At 39.3% G+C, this 17,481-nt stretch overlaps 1 protein-coding gene across 6 annotated transcripts in view; it reads left to right on the plus strand.

Annotated features, from left to right (window-relative positions):
• The window catches only part of VAV3 (vav guanine nucleotide exchange factor 3), a 397,836-nt gene that overhangs the window by 72,693 nt on the left and 307,662 nt on the right, over window positions 1-17,481 (plus strand). For all 6 annotated transcript variants that reach the window (XR_016394621.1, XR_016394620.1, XM_089918782.1 and 3 more), the window contains exon 2: window positions 11,161-11,277. Coding sequence is in view for 4 of the 6 variants with exons in the window: in XM_089918782.1 (XP_089774908.1) it covers window positions 11,161-11,277 (117 nt within the window). In the remaining 2 variants the exon portion in view is untranslated. The remainder of the gene's footprint in view (window positions 1-11,160; window positions 11,278-17,481) is intronic.

Here is a 17,481-nt window from a genome sequence, read left to right on the forward strand (position 1 = left end):
GAGGGAACCTACCTCAACATAATAAAGGCCATATACGACAAACCCACAGCAAACATCCTTCTGAATGGTGAAAAACTGAAAGCATTTCCTCTAAGGTCAGGAACGAGACAAGGATGTCCACTCTCACCACTATTATTCAACATAGTTTTGGAAGTCCAAGCCACGGCAATCAGAGAAGAAAAAGAAATAAAAGGAATACAGATTCGAAAAGAAGTAAAACTGTCACTGTTTGCAGATGACATGACACTATACATAGAGAATCCTAAAGATGCCACCAGAAAACTACTAGAGCTAATCAATGAATTTGGTAAAGTTGCAGGATACAAAATTAATGCACAGAAATCTCTTGCATTCCTATATACTAATGATGAAAAATCAGAAAGAGAAATTAAGAAAACACTCCCATTTACCATTGCAACAAAAAGAATAAAATACCTAGGAATAAACCTACCTAGAGAGACAAAAGACCTGTATGCAGAAAACTATAAGACACTGATGATGGAAATTAAGGACGATACCAACAGATGGAGAGATATACCATGTTCTTGGATTGGAAGAATCGATACTGTGAAAATGACCATACTACCCAAAACAATCTACAGATTCAATGCAATCCCTATCAAATTACCAATGGCAGTTTTTACAGAGCCAGAACAAAAAATCTTAAAATTTGTATGGAGACACAAAAGACCCTGAATAGCCAAACCAGTCTTGAGGGAAAAAAGTGGAGCTGGAGGAATCAGACTCCCTGACTTCATACTATACTACAAAGCTACAGTAATCAAGACAATATGGTACTGGCACAAAAACAGAAACATAGATCAATGGAACAAGATAGAAAGCCCAGAGATAAACCCACGCACCTATGGTCAACTAATCTATGACAAAGGAGGCAAGGATATACAATGGAGAAAAGACAGTCTCTTCAATAACTGGTGCTGGGAAAACTGGACAGCTACATGTAAAAGAATGAAATTAGAACACTCCCTAGCACCATACACAAAAATAAACTCAAAATGGATTAGAGACCTAAATGTAAGACTGGACACTATAAAACTCTTAGAGGAAAACATAGGAAGAACACTCTTTGGCATAAATCACAGCAAGATATTTTTGCATCTACCTCCTAGAGTAATGGAAATAAAAACAAAAATAAACAAATGGGACCTAATGAAACTTAAAAGCTTTTGCACAGCAAAGGAAACCACAAACAAGACAAAAAGACAGCCCTCAGAATGGGAGAAAATATTTGCAAATGAATCAACAGACAAAGGATTAATCTCCAAAATATATAAACAGCTCATGCAGCTCAATATTAAAAAAGCAAACAACCCAATCCAAAAATGGGCAGAAGACCTAAATAGACATTTCTCCAAAGAAGACATACAGATGGCAAAGAAGCACATGAAAAGCTGCTCAACATCACTAATTATTAGAGAAATGCAAATCAAAACTACAATGAAGTATCACATCACACCAGTTAGAATGGGAATCATCGGAAAATCTACAAACAGCAAATGCTGGAGAGGGTGTGGAGAAAAGGGACTGTTGGTGGGAATGTAAATTGATACAGCCACTATGGAGAACTGTATGGAGGTTCCTTAAAAAACTAAAAATAGAATTACCATATGACCCAGCAATCCCACTACTGGGTATATACCCTGGGAATTATGGAAAACCATAATTCAAAAGAGTCATGTACCATAATGTTCATTGCAGCACTATTTACAATAGCCAGGTTATGGAAGCAACCTAAATGCCCATCATCAGACGAATGGATAAAGAAGATGTGGTACATATATACAATGGAATATTACTCAGCCATAAGAAGGAACGAAATTGAGTCATTTGTTGAGACGTGGATGGATCTAGAGACTGTCATACAGAGTGAAGTAAGCCAGAAGGAGAAAAACAAATATCGTATATTATCGCATATATGTGGAACTTAGAAAAATGGTACAGATGAACCAGTTTGAAAGGCAGAAGTTGAGACACAGATGTAGAGGACAAATGTATGGACACCAAGGGGGGAAATCGGCGGGGGGGTGGAGGTGGTGGTGTGATGAATTGGGATATTGGGATTGACATGTATACACTGATGTGTATAAAATGGATAACTAATAAGAAACTGCTGTATAAAAAAATAAAATAAAATTCAAACATTCAAAAAAAAAGTCTGTATGCTGACACTTGCTGCTTATATATTGAGATAGTCAATTCACTTCTTTAAGTAATGATTTCTTTGTGTGTAAAATAAGAATTGTATCTGCTCTATCATAAAGAATTTTTGTGAGAATCCAAAAAAAAACCCTGTAAATTTACGTTATTAAATTATTATATTTTTGATTAAAAAATTTTATCCTCTAAAAATGAATTGCAGCCTGGACAATAATCAAAGTAGAAATATTGGCTTTTAGTTTACTGAAAATATGGCAGTTTTAGTTTAGGGACTTGTGTGCAAAATTGGAGCTAAGAAAAGGTCCTTCTCCATTTCTGGTCTTCTTCCTGAGTGTCCTTTAAGGTCTTCATTTATTTGTAATAATAAGATCAAGAGGAAAACTCAAGATATTGTGCAGTCCTGAATTGATGCTGAGTTCAGCATAATTATTTTATAATTATTCAGAAGGCATCTGTAGATATGATTTCTTCATAGAACAATGGTGATGATGCCTCTTCTATGGGGACCTACTAACTCACAAGCGAAAGGGACAAATGAGGTCCTCATACAAATAAAAATTATTCTTCTTTTCTTTCTTTTTAAAAAAAATTTTCCAAAAGATGTAAGATTTAGCTGACCTAATTTTAAAAGACAGATGTAGAGGGAGAGGGGAAGATATGGCAAAAGGGATAGAGGTAGAAAACCCCAGTAAGGGGAGAAACTTGATTTCTTAATATTTCCCTTCCATGCCTTCCTGCCTGCTAGTTCTACAAAAGGTGATCAGTTAGGAGGAGTTAGAATCTGACAGGGGTACTAGGCAGAGGCTTGAGTAAGTCTACACAGAGGCTCAGCTAAGAAGGAAAGCTGTCCTTGTACCTTAATATTTGTTGATGAGCTTCATCGTGGTCTCTTCTGTGCCTTCAGAACTGTCAATCAGCCTGTTAATGGCCACTCATAATTTGAATTATGCCAAAATCTCAAATTCAGAGACTTTCCTTCAAATGAGATGAGTGGCCCACCATGAAACGAGACCCTGAAGACTTCCTTATCTGACAGCCTGGCTGTTGGTGGTTCCTATGAAAATTATAGTAAGTCAGCATGTCTGCAGGGTTGTGAAGCTGTATTAGAAATTGTCGACCTTCCCACAAGATACCATTTCTCAGCTGAGATGGAAATAACTCATTTCCTAAGCTGTGGAGGTTTTTCCTGTTACGTAGCCTCAGTTAACTTTAGACCATTATTGCCAACAATTTTAGAGAAGTACATGTTTATTCTTTCAAATAAAAAAGGGAAGCGATCCTGTTTGCATTCATATTGTTGAGAAAAGTCAAAATGGCTTCTACACACATAGAGGGAAAGGAAACCATATACTTTATAAAAGGAGTAGAGGGAAAAGAGAGTTTTTAAGCATTTTATAGTGAACTTTAGCAGCCTGACCTTTAAATGTTTCCTTTCTGTAACATCAGTATCACTAGCATTGAAGTGCTAAGATTAAGAGGCAGGGGCCGTGAAAAGCCAATTAGCTTCTTCTGTTGTGATAGCTATTTGGTTATGAAACATTTTCTAATCTAGAGAGCTCTGGCCTGACGTATAATTTTCAGGGTGTCTCAGACCTTGAACGTGTTAAGCTTTCTTCTTTGAAGGTTTTCTGTGTCTTTATTGAGTGCTTTTCAACCCGTAATAAATAAGCAAGCTGTTGATGAATTTCTGAAGGAGCAGAGAGGGTGAGCATGGTGGCTGAAGACTGTGGGCTATTAGAATGTGTTACTTGTCACTGGATATACCTGAGACAGAGGCTGTGGAGTGTCTCCTTACCAGGCCTTTTCAGATAAAGACAAGAATTAATTGACTCAATTTGTGGCCCCTTTCCACATACCCTGTTCCCTAACTTGCTAAGTTACTATTTTCAGGGAACACCCGCAGTGTCCTTGCAGTGTTCAGGACAGAGCTCTGGGTATGATTCTTAATTCTTCTTTTCTCCCTCACTCCCTTCACCCCACCCATATTCAATCAGTTACCAGGTATTTCCTTTCCATATTACCTTATACAGTTCTTTCCCTTTCTCCTTCTACCATCCTAGTCCAAATCACCATGATTTTTTTCCTTAAGTGAATATGACAGCATCCTATTCTTGTCTTATCTACCCCAAATAATCTCCTTAATAAAGAGAAAAGAAAAACGGTTAATTCTACACACTTCAAAATGGAGCTAGTATAACAGAGTAGATAAGGATATAGGCTCTGTAGCCAGAATGTCTGGATTTGAATTATGACTCCATTACTTTGGCATATGCAGTTATATAAAGTTGGGTAAATATCTAAGCCTCTGTATATACAAAAGAAAAAAAATAAAACTTTCCTGATTGAGGTGTTGTGAGGATGAAAAGACATAAACATTTAGCATAGAGCTTGGTACATAGCAAACACTCAAAAATGACTACAGTAGTCATACAATGCAAAATTGAGAATTCCAACTCTCCTATTTAAAAACCTCAATGTTTCTTCTAGGATAAAGCCCACATCCCTTGGGCTTGCTCAGTAAGTCCCAGCTCCGCTGTCCAGCCCTGCTCTCACTGCCCCCCAGAGGGTTGTGTCCATTCTGAACCCCTTCCCCCGCCCCCACCAGTCCATTCTCTGTCTTGTCTCATCCTCATGCCATCCTGTGCCGTTTACCTGGACACCCTCACACCCCAAGTCTGGCACTTTCCCTTCTGCTCCCTGAACATCAACCACTCCCCCTCTTTTTGTGGCTGACTCCCACTCACCCTGCAGTGAGTGGGAGTCATCCTTGATCGCTTACTCCGGAAGGCTGTCTCTGATACTCCAGGACTCCCGAGGGACCTTTGAATGCCGTCTTCATAGCATTTGACATGTTGTTATGTAACTCCGTGTCCACTTGTCTGTACACTTAGCTGGACTACAATATCTCTTTTGAGGGCAGAGTTTGGGTCATATTATTTTTTTTTAAGAATACCCAGTTCTTGGCAGTTTCATTCAATTAACCAGGCTTCCCTGGTGGTGCAGTGGTTAAGAATCTGCCCATCAATGCAGGGGACACAGGTTCTATCCCTGGTCCGGGAAGATCCCACATGCCTTGGAGCAACTAAGCCCGTGCGCCACAACTACTGAGCCTGGGCTCTAGAGCCCACGAGCCACAGTTACTGAGCCCACATGCTGCAACTACTGAAGCCCGCGTGCCTAGAGCCTGTGCTCCATAACAAGAGAGGCCACCACAATGGGAAGCTCGCGCACCACAATGAAGAGTAGGCCCCGCTTAACGCAACTAAAGAAAGCCTGCGTGCAGCAACGAAGACCTAATGCAGCCAAAAATAAATAAATAAATAAAAATTTAAAAAAGGAAAAACAACCTACTGTCAAGCACTGGTTGACCGCATTAAATAAATAAATAAGTACCCAATTGAGGGGGGCGATGTTTTATGACGTTTTATGAAACTTCATAAAAGGCAACTCATTAATATCTGTTAAGAGAAAAAATGCTATTTAGACCTGTTGTGTGTCCTTGATTTTGGTAACTATCATGTGTGGATATATTTAATATTTAAAAAACCCTAGAGTTATTTAATTCTGGTTTTTAACATCCTAATCCTAAATTCTAAAAAGTCCTAAAGTTCTCTCTTATAAATCAACTAGGTGATTTAGCAAAGTTACATAATTTTTGGTCAAACGTAAGGTAGGGTTATGAACTGAAATAATGAGGTGTATCTGTCTTTGTGCATCGGGTCTGAATACCGAAGGTTTTAAGCTGCTGCTGATGCTACAAAGGACTATCAGCTTGTCAAAACACCAACAACATCCCTAGGCGGAAAGAAACTCTCAGTTCACCAGTCTTCGGTGAATTCAAGTTTTCTCTTTCTTAACAAAGTGAGATAAGAGTTTGCTTATTAGGTATTCCATAAAGAAAATGATAGGATTTGGAGAGGTATTTTGAAGATCAATTAGGCCATTCTTGTTTACATTAACTCTTTCTGTTGCAAGTGATAGATTGCTTAAGCAAAGGGTGGAGTTACTGGTTCATTTGATATAATTGGCTCATGTCATTTGCGAGTAGTCTGATGCTTAGCCTTTGTTTTCTAAATACTACCATTTACCATATAAATTGAAACGGAACTGTTTGGAGAAATGGCTGATTACAGAACTTGGGCAGAGAAAATATGATGTAGGCCTGGGACAGCTTGATGTAAGAAAACAGACTAATGGAGTCATCAAAAGGTCACAGAAGAGACCCCCAGTGGCCAAATTTGGGACAATATGAACATCAAAAAGAATAATGATGGCAATTAATTATTACACAAACAAAGATTAAAAAAGGAGGGTGGAGGGCAGGGGAAGCTTGTCTTTAGGTGAGAATACCAGCTAATAAATGTGGAAGGAATGATAGAATTTTGCAGTCCCAAATGGAATAATCAAAGCAAGGGTTATCAGTGGATGCTAAGTCTATGGTGAAAAATTATTGGGAAATAGGACAGCCACATGGTAACAAATTATCACCCCCAGGCTTTATTAATGTAAAGGGGAACATGTACCTTTACAATAGAGATGTGACAATAACCATCTTAACCAAGTAATCAAGCGCAGCATCAATAATAATGGGTTACCCTAAATTTTTTATCTTCTGATATGATGGACTATGAAGTTCACAGTATAAAATATTTTTTCCAAAATTGTTTAACTTGTATCTTGACTTAGCTTTGGTTCATAGGAAATATAAGTGATGGGGAAATAAGTTTAATGATACCATGAGGAAATAATCTGACAAATGCCGAATGCGGGACATTCTATAAGATACCTAGGTCTGGACTCTTCCAAAAGACAGTGTCATTAAAAAAAAAAAAAAAAAAAAAAAAGGCAGCAGGATTTTTAGATTAAAAGATACTGCAAAATTAAGCAACCAAATATAATGGGTAAAACTGAATTGATCCCTAGATTCGGTGTGGATGGGTGGGATAGTGTAAAAAAGACATGGGGTAGGTAACTGATGAAATTTGGACATGGAATGGATATGAAATAATATGGAATTGTTGTTTATCTTCTCGGGGTGGTAATGGTGTTGTAGGTATTTAGGAAAATATCCTCATTCCTAGGAGATGCATGTTGAGTTATTTAGGAGTGAAGTGCCATGGTGTCTGAACTTACTTTCACATATGAATTTTTATAAATATATAGAGATATGGTTGGCACACAGAAACCCATATGGCAGTATGTTACAGTTGTTGTGTAAATGGAGTGTTCATTGTACTATTCTTTCTACTTTTCTTCTGGTTTGAAATTTTAGAAAATAAACTGGAAAAAGAGAAAGTTCAACGTAAGGAAAACAAAGCAAAAGTCTGATGGTAGGTGGGCAGACAGGTTGACAGGTCCAGCTCTGTCCAGGGCTTCTGTGATGGCATTAGGGCCCACTCCCTCCATCCCTCAACTCTGTTCCTGTACTAGCACAGAGCCATTAAGGGAAGTGTGATCCTAGTGTTATTAGCCAATTTTGGGAAAGCTATGAAAATTTCCAACTGTGATTAATAGAGAAGCTTGTCTTACTCATTTTTAGCATTTCCAGTGTCTGGAACATTGTAGGCATTCAAAACCTGTTGACTGAAAAAATACATAAATAAAGGGGTGACCAAACTTGATGATTGCCTGGAAATGCGAGAGCATACCAGTGATGTTCTTCAAATCCAGTAAATATTTGTGGAATTAAATAGAATTGAATTAGTTAAGGGGCGAATAAGGTTAAGATTGGTTCCAGAAGTGAAGGAAAGTTCTGTTTTTAAATCATCTCTTGTATGCATACAGTAATGACAACATTTCTTTCTTTTTTTTTACTTTCAGTAATGATACTTTTTTGAGTTAATGATCAAAACACTTGAATGGAGGTCTACTGTAGTTTTTCCTATACAGGGGAAAATTTGAGTTTGGTGTGAAATCTTCAGAGGGTAGCATGTGCAATTATGCTTTGTTCCTTGGTGAGCTATGAGTTGGGCACTTAATTATGTAAAAAATATTGCAAGAGAGATGTTGCATAATCCCCAAGAGAGTAATTATTGTCTATCTTGGCAGAATGCAAGGCTTTTAATCTGTAAATAAGCAATTCTATGTGAAAGAGCTACATGTAGAGTGGTTCTGTGTTGTAAAGGTCTCTTATGAATTTTTTAAAATGAAAGCAGTAACTGTATGTGCAGTTTGGCTGCTGCCTTTGTACTTCAAAGGGTTTATGATGCTTCCCCTGTGGTTTTAACCCCTCCTGAAATGCTTAAGCCTCAAGAAGGATTCCTGTAAAGGGTAAAACTATGTCTGGGTTAAGGCCATGAAAAATCTGAATTTTTCCAAAGTAGAAGTAAAATGTGCTTTCTGCAAATTAAAAAACAAACCAAGATGGAAAACAGAACAACAAAATAAAATATTGACAGTGCTTTAAAAAAAAAAAAAAAGGCAAAGATGCAATAATTAGCTAATAGATCTCTCACTTATTGGAGGTTAATAATTTTATTTTTACGTGTGCCATTGCAACTACTATTTCCAAAATTCACTTTCAGGATATGTGTGTACTATGTGTAGGTGGATCTGCATTTTAGATACTGAAAGTAAATTCTGTTGGTTGTCTAAGTTGTGATAGCGTCTGCCTTCCCCCTTGTCCCTGTTAGTATCGATGAGCTGAGCATGTTCTTCAAGGTCAGTTTCTCTGCTTGAGCATCAGACCCTTCTCCTTTGCCCACTCAAGGACTTCCTTTGGGCGACTGTCCCTCTCCCTTGCGTGACCATCTTTCCCCTCTATCAAGTTATTCCTGTCAAAATAGAAACATGTTGTAACAGCTTCCATTGTTAAAAAGCCCTTCCTTGACCTCTTTCTCTCTGACTACCTCCTCAATCCTCTGTTCCCTTTTGCAGCAAAACTCCTAAGAATCTATATTCTATCTTTACTTTCTCTCTTCCCATTGTCTCTTGAAGCTGCTCTGCTCAGCCTTTCCCCACCCCCATCCTCCACATGGAACCTGCTTTTGTCAAGGTGCACCCATAACCTTCACACAGCCAGATTCCCAGGACAGCACCTGGTCAAAATCTTATTTGAGTAGCAGCAGCAGCAGCTGACACAGCTTATCACCCCTTCTTCCTAGAAACACCTTCTTTACTTGGCTTCAGGAAAAACATGTTCACCTGGTTGTTCTCCTTCCTTACTGGTTCCTCTTTCTCTGCCCCTTTGTGGGCCCCTCCTTTTTTCCTGATCTAAGATGACCTGGCCCCAGGTCCCCTCATCCCCTCTTCTTTCTCCCAAAGTCATCTCAGATAACATCATGGTTAAAAATGTTTTGTATACTCTAAAGACTCTCAGATTTAAGTCTGGAGTACACACCTGTGTCCTGAACTCCAGACTTGTATATCCAGCTGTCTGCTGCCCTGTGTCCCATTGGATGACTAATAGGCATCTCAAATTTAAGAGTCAAAATTGAACACCTGGACTTCCCATGGCTGTCTCTCACCCAGATTATTGTAATAGCTTCCTGTCTGGTATTACCGTCTCTAGTCTTGCTCCAGCCCCTTTTGATCTATATTCAAAAAATAAAACAAAACAACAACAACAACAAAAAGAAGCTCTGAAGAAAGAGCAGTAGGAACTGTTGCAGTCCAGAAGGAGATGGAACTGTAGCTGGGCTGGGAGTTAGAATAGAAAAGGGAAAAGAGAGAGGCTTATTGGCTAGAGGAATGACAAAGTTCAAGCATAGAGGCAGGAATGAACACGGAGTAACGAGCACCAACCAGGAGAACAGCCTGACTGCAATGGTGGGGCACGTTATAGAGGGCCTTAAAAGCTCAGCTAAAAGTCTGTACTTGCTATGTCTGTGCATATTTTGTATATGTGAGAGGGACCTGTTTACAAACCTGCACTTGAAACTCTAGGACTGTGCTGTCCAGTATGACAGCAACTAGCCACGTATGGCTATGGAACACTTGAAATGGGGCTAGTCTGAATTGAGATATGCTGTTAAGTGTAAAATGTATACTAGATTTCAAAGATTTAGCACTAAAACTAATTTCATTTAAATGTTTTATGTTGATCATTTGTTGAAATAGTAGTATTTTTAATATAGAGTTAAGTATTATTAGAAAAAAATAAGCTGCAAGGATATCTTGTACAGCACACAGAATACAGCCAGTATTTTTTAACTTTAAATGGAGTATAATCTATAAAAATTTGGAATCACTATGTTGTACACCTGAAACTTTATTGAGGTATAGTTTTAAACCAACTATACCTCAATAAAATTTTTTTTAAAGAAAGAAAAACAAAACTTTAAAAATATCAGACTCTGTCCCCAGGCCTCCGATGACTTCCCATCTCATTTAGAGTAAAAGCCTGTCCAACAGGGTCCTTCATCATCTGACCTCATTGCCTTTCCAGCTCACTTCCTGCCTTGCTCCTTGTCATCCACTCTGCTCTACCCACATTGGCCCCTTCCTCAGACGTAACCTCAGAAGCTTCTGCCTCAGGTCCTTGGCATGGGTTGCTACTTTAGTCTGAATACTCTGTCCTGTAATTCTGCATGGTTGGTTCTTTACCACTTTCAAATCTCTTCTGCTTATCTGTCCCCTTCTCACTGACACCTTCTCTAACCATCTCGCTGAAGCTCCCCACACCTCACCCAGCACTCCTGATCCCTCCTCCTGGCTTTATTTTTCTCTATTGCACTTATCACCATATGAAAATAAAAATATTTACTTCTTTGTTTTTGTTGCTGAGTTTGTTCTTGTCTGTCTCCTCTTATTAGGATGTAAGTATCCTGAGGGCAGACTTCTGTCTGCCTTGTTCACAGCTGTGTCACTGGTGCCTGGGAGAGAGTGGGTAATCATTTAAGTACTGATGAAGGAGTAATTGAAAACAACCTGAAAAGTGTATGGATTCTTCGTTGGCATTTCCCCAGCATTCTGGGCATGACAGAGGATAGGTAGCATTCAGAATGATTCACTATATACTAATAGCTGTTTCCCATTCCTCAGTTTCTCTGTTTGAAGAACATAAGGACATTCCTCACGGCCTGTTGCGAGACGTTTGGAATGAGAAAGAGTGAACTCTTTGAGGCGTTTGACCTGTTTGATGTCCGTGACTTTGGAAAGGTAATTACATTTTATTTTTTATGTATTTTTAAACTCAAGAACATTTTATCAAATAACTGTTGTTTCTTATCTTGAAGTAGGACATGTGACTGAAGTGGTATCTGCATTATGTAGTTAAATTTTACATGTAGGTGGCTTAGCCAAAAAAATAATAGCAACAACTGTCCAAATGAGATTAGAATTATTATTTTTTTTAATTAAAGCAGTATAAGGGGAATTTTTTTATCCAGAGGTAACTTTTCCTGTTGGTTATCTCGGAGGGCAGGACTACTATTTCCCATCTTTTAGGTAGTTCGTTGGGCTGTCGTGACTGAGGACCAGTATTCTTTCCCTCCAGTCTTCTCCAAGCCTGAAAGTCCTCTAATTTTTGGAAGTTGAGAATGTTCTGTTGCCTGTTTTGGCATTTGGGTAGGTGACTTGCAGAACACAGGAAATCGCTGAAATGTTTGAGATTGTTGAGTAACTCCTATTGCTTGGATTTCAGCAGATATATGTTAGATTGTTAGATTTCAATGATATTTGTCACATGTAAATTGGTTTTAATGTTTGCTCTTATTACTTATATGTACACCAAGCACTTGTGTATAATAGGTGACTTCCTTTCAAAAGAATCAAAAGTAAAAGGTTAGAAATCAAGCTTTTAAAAGTTACATTCATTTATTTTGAAGTGATTGGGCATAAAGTTAAACTTCTTGTGTCTGAGAAGCCATAAAAGAGTCAGGCAGTTAGGTAACCCCTGATGTCATAATTGCATTATGAAAATAAGCTGGGAAAAACCTAAAAGATCTTGAGAAGTTTGCTCTTACTCTGATAATTCAGGTGCTAGTATCTCATCAAAAGGCTGTTTGAGAGTGACACTTCATTTGATTTTTAAGATGTAATAGTTTTTATTATACATGTTTATTGGAGTATAATTGCTTCACAATGCTGTGTTAGTTTCTGTTATATAACAAAGTAAATCAGCCATATGCATACGTATATCCCCATATCCCCTCCCTCTTGAGCCTCCCTCCCACCCACCCTATCCCACCCCTCTAAGTGTAATATTTTTATTATAAAAAGCAAGCAATGGATTAGTTTGCTTGGCAATGGGAATAAATAGCACAAACTTGAAACAGAAATGTAAAAAATTTGATGCTGACATGCAGCAAGTATGGGGAAGCCAACCTGCCCAGGGAGAAAGAAGGCGTGGGTTCGCTCTTGGTCACTTTGTGATCTGGACTTCAGCAGTCTTCTCCATCATCAGACCACCTGCCCGCTTAGAAGTCTGTACAAAAGGAAATGGGTATAAGGATATGGTTTTTAGGATTCCTCTTTCTCTGGCCAGCTGTGATTTAGTTGTCTTGAGGTCCAAAAAAGTGATGGAGGATAACATATGGTGATAGTTACAAGGAACTGAAAGCCAAGCCTCCTTGTAAAGAAGTGGTGGCACATTTGTCTATGGCCATGAAGTGAAGCCGTGAAGACAAAGAGCAATCAGAGAGAATCCCAGGTGAAGTGGACAGTCCTCTAAGCTGTTGGCCCAGAAAAATGCCTTAATAGCTTATAAAGATATCTTTTGCTGTTCTTTGACCATTCCTCCTAGTTTTTAAAAAAAATCTTCTTTGATTTTCCTTTATTTCCTCCGTCTCTTTTGGGGAAGTGAAAAAATGAAAGAAAAGTCCTTACTTTTTAAAGCTTTTCAAAAAGTTCTTCATTTTTTTTTGTTCGAATTTGCACAAAATGGTGTTGACAAAGACTGTGAAGTCATAAAAATTGTTTAGAAATGCATGGCTTTGTTTTAGTGGAATAATATTGCATGCTAGCTTCCTACAGTGGAAGCTTTGTAGGAGAGTTGAGGTTATAGAAAGTTGAATATAAAGGAATTAACCGTATGCTTCTCATGGGTAATCATAGTTCTGGCTTCTTAAAATATTTTGGCAGTGGTAAGTCTGAAACAGAATTAAACCTGGGGTTGCGGATAGAACTTGATCCTATATTTATCACTTTAAAATTACATACATTTTTGCTACTGCCAAGATTGGTGCAGCTATCTCTTCCGAACTGTATTTGACCTAAATGAACAACTGAAAATTAAAGAAGTTAAGGGGCTGTTTCATAATTTACCAGTATTATCGCTACTAAACATAATCTCTAAGCCAAACCACCAATGCCACCACTTACTGAACCCTTTTGATGTAGCAGATATCTTTTCAATCTTCAAATATATTTTTTAATCCTTATAACAACCCTACGAGGTGTACGTACCAGTATTATTTTCCTCCTTGTACAGATAAGCAAACCTGTGTCTGAAATCCACATATCTGGTAGAGATTGGAGCAGTGGATTGACCCCAGATTTGACTGGTTCTCCACTGCTGCACAACAGAGCAAACATTCCCACAGCCAGTACCCTGGACCAGCATGGGCCTAAGTGCTTTGCAAGTATTGACTCAATTCTCGTATCAGTCCCACCATGTAGGTTCTAGTATTGTCCCCATTTACAAATCCTAGATTGTAAGTGATGGATCTTGGACAATTCATGCAGTTTAATATTTTTTTTTTGCGGTATGCGGGCCTCTCACTGTTGTGGCCTCTCCTGTTGCAGAGCACAGGCTCCGGACGCGTGAGCTCAGTGGCCATGGCTTACGGGCCTAGCCGCTCCGCGGCATGTGGGATCTTCCCGGACCGGGGCACGAACCCGTGTCCCCTGCATCGGCAGGCGGACTCTCAACCACTGCGCCACCAGGGGAGCCCCAGTTTAACATTTTTAAGTTAAAAAAAAATGAATAGGTTGCTAATTTAGAGACTAAGTAATTTCTGGGATTGTGAATATCAATTTTAGCAGGATGTAGACAGGTTAGTTTGTTTCTCTCTGTTCCTTGAGGCATAATTAAATCTTTTCAATTAATTTAAAATGAAAAATATCTGTCTGCTCCCTGTCTGCCTTAATTCATACAAATAGTAAATCTAGGATCCATGTATACTTGGCACCATTTCACCTAGGAATATATTAATTGCAATAACAGTATCTAATTTTTTTTTAGCATTTTGAAGCTTGGAGAGTGTTTCAGATCACTGACCTCATTTGATTCTCATAATAGTCTTGTGAAGGAAGGAAGCAAGTGTTCCCAGTTTTCAGATGAGGAAACTGGGAGGTGGGGAGGTTAAATGGTGACTTCAAGTTCTCCTTGCTTGGGGACGGAGCAGGATCTGGCGCTCAGGGCTTCTGACTTCCCAGCCCTCTGCTTTTCTTGTCCGCTGCCTATGTTTTGGACCTCACTCCTGTGTGGATGCTTGCTCAGGGAAAAGGATGAACTCACAGGAGAAACACCAAAGGAACATATGAAATTAAAAAGCACAAGTGATCTGTCACTTGGAATCTAATTATACTTTATCTTTAGAAAGAGAGGAAAGATTTAGGATACTGCATGAGTTATATTTAGGATACTGCGTGCGTTAACATGAATGAATGATAATTTTCCTTTTCACTAATGAGATAATGAAGAGCACACATTTTGGGTGCTCTAGAAGGGCTTATGATAATTTTGCCTTTCAGTGTTCACTTTAATTTCTAGTATTGAGCTCTTTACCCACTGAAAATAGGGTATTGATTTTAATTCAAACTCATATGGCAACAAAAATTAGAAGAGTTCTGAACACTTTCTGTACTTTGGTTAAAGATCACGCAAGGATGGAGAATGAGTTTAGTAACTTGAACTCATTCAGGAGTCAGCAGAGAGAGGCCTTGAGGTTAAGTCTGACTCTCAGGATTGTTAAATACAGTTGGCCCTTGAACAATGGGGGTTTGAGCTGTGTGGGTCCACTTATAGCAGATATTTTTTCAATAAATACTACACGATCCGTGGTTGGTTGAATCTGCAGATGCAGAACTGTGGATACTGAGGAACCTTATATATGGAGGGCCGACTAAATTATACATGGATTTTTGACTGTGGGGAGGATCTGTGCCCCCAACACCTTCCCGCCCTCTGTTGTTGAAGGGTCAACTATGCTGAATAAGGTTCCCGCTGGAGGTGGAGTCCTGGCCTCAGCCTGCTGAGTCTTCTCCCTGCTCTGAGGTGGGAGGAGCTTAGGTGCCCTTTTAAGAGCCTTTACCGCCTCTCTCTGCCTTTGGGTTTATGTTTTTGTGTGATTCTGAAAAATCATTAGTTTCTGAAAAATCATTACTTTCTTACTTTTCAAAAAGATGGATCCTTTTCTGGCTTTCTAGTAACAACAAGAACAAAAAGTAAAATCTTATTAGTTGACCTCTCTGCTTGAGAAATGTAATTAAAAAAAAATCCTTTCCCCCCAGGAATGTTAGAAATTATTAATTACTTTTTACGTTGCACCAGGATCTGTAAATTTGCTCACTTTCATTCTGCATATAAAGGATTTTCCGTTCCTCTGTTCAGATTGTCATTTTCTGATTAACACTTGTGTTGTTTGGAAACATTTCCTGCTGAGCTGTCTGTTGGCACACTTACAGTGCAGAAACACATGGGATTTTTCTTTAATGAGAACATTTCTAGTGAGTAACAGAAACCAGGCTGCTGCTGCTGTGCAGATGAGTGATGAAGTCAGTTCCTTCCCCTGGCAGCTCTAGGTGGATATAAGGGCCTACTTCCCGCTACCCACAGATGTCACGTCTGTTGTTTCAAGTGTTGTAAAGCACCTGACAAGTGTAAGGTGATATGTTTTCTTGAATCAAAGAGAATCACAACTGGCTGAAGGTAGCTCCAGCTGGTATTAGTAGCGGTAGGGTAGTTTCTACGTGTTCAGGTTCAGGACAAGCACTGTCTAAAGGAATTCAGAGCATTGGCTTAGGTGTGGCTCAAGGATTCAGGTAAGAACATTAATTGAGAAGAGGTGGTGTCGTGTTTTGGCTAAGAACATGGTTTCTGAGTTGGATTGCAGTTTGCACTCCTTATGGCATGTGATCTTGCGCAAGCTACTTAATCTCTTTGAGCTTCAGTTTCCTCATCTATAAATTGAGGTTAGGTGAGAAATGAAATGATGTATGTAAAGTGCTCAAAAAGAGTATCCAGGTCCAAAGTGTGTAGTACTCGGTAAATATTAGCTGTTCTCGCTCTTATTGCTACTATTATTACAACTATAATTGTTGGTGTTAATGGGCTTCAGGTTCAGTGGTAAACATAGGAGTTGAATTTTGAATTGAATGCAAGAACTAATGATATTGGAGAAGCAAGCTTGGGAAATAAACTTTGTTTTTTCTACTTTGCTACAGCGTTAATCTATTTTATCCTGCATAGCTGTCTTTCTCCCTCCTTCTGTGACATTGGATCTCCTTTGAGAAAGCACCCTTTTCCCTTTTCCCTTTGCCAATCATGTAGTTTGGGTGTTTTTTTTTTTTTTCTTTTTTTTTTTGCAGTACGCGGGCCTCTCACTGTTGTGGCCTCTTCCACTGCGGAGCACAGGCTCCGGACACGCAGGCTCAGTGGCCATGGCTCACGGGCCCAGCCACTTCGTGGCATGTGGGAGCCTCCCGGACCGGGGCACGAACCTGTGTCCCCTGCATCGGCAGGCGGACTCTCAACCACTGTGCCACCAGGGAAGCCCAGTTTGGGTGGTTTAATCAATTATAATATCCCATCCCCTTGGCCATAGTGATGAGTTCGGGGATGGGGCAGGTCACTCAGTTAGGACCTGTATGATGGTTTAAGACATTGGCAGGGCCAGTTTTGTTTTTGCTCTCCACCTGCCATGGAACTGTGTGGATACGAGGTTTGGAGGGGCTACGGCCATCTGGGAACCACATGTAGTTTCAAAACAGACCCAGTTCAGTGAGAGCAGAGCTGAGGAGGATCCTAGTGGTATCATGTGAGGCTGGATTCATGCTGTGCCCAAAGCCAAATACATGTATCTGTGGATTTTTCTGTGACATGAGCCAAGACAGTCTTCCTTTTCTTCTTCCTCAGGCCAGTTTTCCGTAGTTTTTCCAACCAGCAGTGAGAGAAATCTAAGTGATTCACCTGGTTTTGTCCATCACATGATTTCAGTTGTGTAGATAGTTAACCTTTCTTCTGTTACCAGTGTGCCACACAACTTGGAGACCATTCTGCAGTGTCTTCATTTTCTGTCGTATACAGAAGAGGGGATACGCAGAGTCATAGAACATCTCTGTTTTGCGGCATGTAAATAATTACATAGAAGGACCATCGAGCTTCGTGGTAAATGCTTTCTCTTCCTTACCTTTGACCCA

This window comes from Delphinapterus leucas, chromosome 1 (genome assembly GCF_059928025.1).
Source record: "Delphinapterus leucas isolate spDelLeu-1000000601 "Yukka" chromosome 1, BTC_Dleu_Yukka2, whole genome shotgun sequence".
Lineage (NCBI taxonomy): Eukaryota > Metazoa > Chordata > Mammalia > Artiodactyla > Monodontidae > Delphinapterus > Delphinapterus leucas.